Source organism: Pyricularia pennisetigena, chromosome 1 (genome assembly GCF_004337985.1).
Source record: "Pyricularia pennisetigena strain Br36 chromosome 1, whole genome shotgun sequence".
Taxonomy (NCBI): domain Eukaryota; kingdom Fungi; phylum Ascomycota; class Sordariomycetes; order Magnaporthales; family Pyriculariaceae; genus Pyricularia; species Pyricularia pennisetigena.
Window position 1 is genome coordinate 1079946 of NC_043740.1, and position 4376 is coordinate 1084321.

Consider the following 4376-nt stretch of genomic DNA (forward strand, 5'->3'; position numbering starts at 1 on the left):
TTTTTTGGATTGTGAAAACTTTCGCAGTTAAAGTCGAATATTTCGGGTCGTTTTAGGGGTTTTCCAAATAAGGAAAAACGGGCCGTTAATTTTTTGGTTTGGGTTTTCCGGTATTTTATCCCCTTATAAGCCGTTATTTTTATCTTTTATAGCGTTGGCGTTGCTATTTTTAACAAAAAAGGGTTGTAGAAACGGTTTAACCAAATTTACCGCCAATAAACGCGTTATACGCCACCAAGCTTAAATATTTCCTGCTGTAAATGCTTTCGATGTGGCTATATTATAGCAAAAAAAGAATTTCGTTTTCCAACAACTGTTCAATAGCAAAATTGGTTAACAAATCAAAGTTAACGTCAATTAACCTTTTTAACGGCCCAAAAACCAATCAATCCAATTGTTGGAAAACACGTGACGAATAAAGGGGTAAAAATACGAATCAAATACTATTTTAAAAATAAAGAAATATAAATGCGTCCGTTGTATATAATCCATGGCCGTCGAAAGCTAATGACCATTTTTCAGGGGTTGAAAGTTAAATATACGGAGTAAATTTCTTTTTTAACCATTCGATAACCGTTTCGTTATTTGTCGACCCGTTTTCGGTTATATTAAATTACCAATTATCGAAAAAGTGTTAATCTGTTGGAAGCCAGTGTTATTATACGTTTTTTCCTTTAAATATGACGAAAAGAGGGAAAATAATACCCGTAACCGATATATATTAGATTATCATCGTTCAACCCCGCGTTCCGGGCTTTTTATGCTGTAACGGCCGACATCCGTTAAAACCCTTTATTAGGCCGTTAAATCCTTTATTTCCCATTATACCAGTTTCGTCCATATTCCACCGACTTTCCGGTTTAATATCGTTAATAACGGGGTTAATAATAAAAAACCACCAAAATTTAACTATTTCCGTAATAACCCTATTAACCCGGGCGTTTTTTATTCGACGGGGTTTTTGGGTTTTAAAAATTGGATAACGAACCCAAAAACGGGTTATCCAACGTTTTCGAAAAATTTTAACTTTTTCCGGCGGTTTGAAAAATTCGTTCGGTAAAAAAACGTAATTTTTAATACGTTAACGGAAGCTTTAAAATTTCTTGGGTAAGTACCGAATTAGCTAAATGATTTTCCTATTCCGTACAAACAATTCAAAGAGGGTTTTGTGTTAGTTTATAAAATTGAGAGTTTTTAAATCAATTTTAATATGTAGATTTAGGTATTCCCCATTTTCGGGAGGTTTTTGCAATTGATTCGCCATTATTAACGTCTTTGATAGCGGGAATAAGCTGTTTTCCGGTATATTGCTTTATTGGAAAACGGAGATTGAAAAAGAGAAAAAAGGAAATCCAAAAGTGAAAAACTGGCCGAGATATTCATAAAAGAATATAAAAGATGAACGTGGCTGTACAGTTATTTTTGGGTGCCGAACAAGGGGGGGGGGGAGCCGAGCAGGTGGTACCCGACATAATTGAATTTTTTAATAATTGATTAATTAATACAATAAAGTTCATGGAATAATCCTGTTAAACGATGATTGCGTACACATTGCTCGGTCAAACTGGCAAATATCAATAGCTTGTAATTAATTAGCGCTGATGAGTATTTAACTTTATTTAAAATAAGAATTAAAAATATTCATCAATTGCAAATTGCATTTAATCTTTGAATATTAAATTAATAAAAACAGGTGTAATAGCGCATTTTGCGTTTGAAAACACACAAAAATTCCAGCCTTGTAGCATAGGTCACCCTATACTTTTACGATTTCTATTTAATTTTCAATTGAATATTCTATTTTGCGCAGTGGTTACACTGTTATTTTTTGCGAATACTTTTTATATATAATGCGAATACAGTTCATTTACCCCCCATGAACGGCGAAATGCGACAAATCGTCCTCAGATTAGAACGAGCGCGATGTTTTCGGCCAATGTAATTGGTCGAAAAGCCATGTGGCTGAAAGGTATATGGAGGGTTCGGTCCCCACTACGAAGCAGGGGGGTCTAGTCTAAGCATTGAGACTATTCCCCTTATTAGTACACACGTTTGCTATGCCTTTGTATTTGTTATTTCATTTTTATTGCTCAAAAATTGTTTTGTTCACCATTTATCTTTATGGTTATTTTTGATTTTCTTAACTAACTCTCGCATTGTATATTTCTCGATATATATCCACTCCATCTTTAGGTAGAATATCCTAGCCTCATAGCTGAGAATGTCAATAAATGCGAATTAAAGCCCCTTCGCTGCGCAGAAGCGGCGGCAGTATTCGGACAATCCTGCAGCATAATAGCGGTCGGCGAACATGGCTAGGCAATCCTGCAAACAATCGCGGCGGTGCAATTTGGGGGCGGCTAATTTGTCCGAGGGGGTAGCGGCACCCATAGCGGCGCTAACAAAAAATAAAGTGATAAACAATTTCAAATTCATTATGTGTGTTTAAATAAGATAAACCGGATGTCGAATGGATAAATAATAGTAGAGGTGATAGAGAGAGCGAGAATGTTGACCGTTTTCAAATAAGCCGTGACGAAAGCGAAAAGGAAGCGATGATGTAAGCAAACAAAAAGAAATTTAAACGGGAAGGGAAGTTGGATCTTTTTATATTAAGGCATTCCAAAACCCCCCCACGAGGGCCCGTAGCAGCCCAAATCGGTGGGGCGGCCAACCCGTGGGTGGGTTGAATCTTTTGTGGGGGGGCTAGTCTTAGGGCTCATCCCTGAAACCCAAAGCTCCACAATTAATCCACTCCGTTCGCTTCGCTCCACTTCGTGGCTCAATTCCGGTTTTGCAATGTCTTTGTGGGTCCATCCAAAATACGTTTTGGTTTAGGTTTAAGGACAATTTGAGGATTTTCGCCGTTTATAACGGTATTTTTGGCATTTTTGGGACCGATACTCCCTTATTATTCCATAACCACGCAAAATATCGAAAAAAGAAAATATCGTTGAAAATAGGAATTGATAAACTTTTTTTATAAATTTTAAATTTTTTGCATCCGGTACGCTAATTGAAAATTGGATATAATCCGCCTTTTATTCGTTTATAGCGATATCCCTATTATTGATTTATAAATACCATCGATACCTATTTCGCATTTTACTAATAACGATTATAATCCGTTTAAATTTATATATGGAAAATGGTATAAGCGAAAGGAATTCTTATATATAATTTTGTGAGTTACATGCGTTATTTAGCATGTAATGGGTCCACTTTTATTTGTATATAAGCCACAATAGATAGTGCCGAAATGGGGTTGTTGGGGCTGTCGGATTTTCTATTTTATTTTGTGTGCTGCAGGAGTTGCGATTTAAAGTGTTTGCGAATGGGGTTTCACCGTATACCGGGTCTAACACCCACCCTGCACTTACGAGTCAGCTACCCTGTACCGGGTTGAAATTTTCACCAAATTAGCAAATTAGTGCGAACTTAGAAATGGGTTATATGGAAATGAGGGTGTTTTTTCAACAACGCATATAAAATAATTTTTCGGAAACTCGTGTACGGTACCGGAACTCTTTGCGGGGTGCGGACCCCCACTTCGATGTCGGAAAGTATATAAGGGAGATAAAGTAAAATCTCCCGCACCAATGAATGAAATTTATCAATCCCAAAATTAGTGAACCATTTTATTGAATAATGTAGTTCATTTAAGTCCTGTAATTACAGGCCTTTATAGTGCAATTAGCACCACGCCGCACTTAGGCTAATGCCTAAACCCCTGTTAGCAACAGATATTATTAACAAATTTTAATCCAAATAACGTAAAACTATTTATTTTACAATCCGTATAAAGTGAATTTTGTTTAATTGATTTATAAGTCCATTTATAAATATTATTGATATTTATTTCCCATTTCACGCATAACGATTATAATCCGTTAACATTTATATAGGGAAATGTTGATTATGCCGCTGTTTAATTGTCTGCGCGCATGAAAAATGCAGCCGACTGCCTTTAACGTGCGGTCGCAAGGGCCTTTACAAGGCGTGTTCTCAACAGGAAAATTGTAAAAGCGAAAGGAATTTTTGTATACAAATTTTAATATAATAACGCCAAACCATTAATTTTATATTCCGTCTAGGGTATATACTATACAATGCGTTATATATCCACCTATTTAAAAAAACCATTATTTCCGCAAATTTTTGTATATTCATACCAAATTATATATATACAATATCCGGAAATACGCCTATATATTCCTCGCTTTCCCACCAAATCGACGCAATTTTTCGCGGTTCCAATCCCGCACACGCGGCGGCAAATACCTCCTCCAACGTACACCTTTCTCCGGAATTATACGGTAAAACCAAAACTTTTCGTAATTTAAACCCATAAAATAAATTCGTTTCCTTAATTGTTA

The 4376-nt window shown here is 36.1% G+C and overlaps 1 protein-coding gene across 1 annotated transcript; it reads right to left on the reverse strand.

Moving 5' to 3' along the window:
* Positions 1–2238: 2238 nt before the first annotated feature.
* PpBr36_06917 (uncharacterized protein) lies at positions 2239–2436 on the reverse strand (the record flags this gene model as incomplete). Its single annotated transcript, XM_029894059.1, has 1 exon — positions 2239–2436. The coding sequence occupies one exon, from the start codon at positions 2434–2436 to the stop codon at positions 2239–2241; it is 198 nt and encodes a 65-aa protein (XP_029748472.1).
* Positions 2437–4376: the final 1940 nt, after the last annotated feature.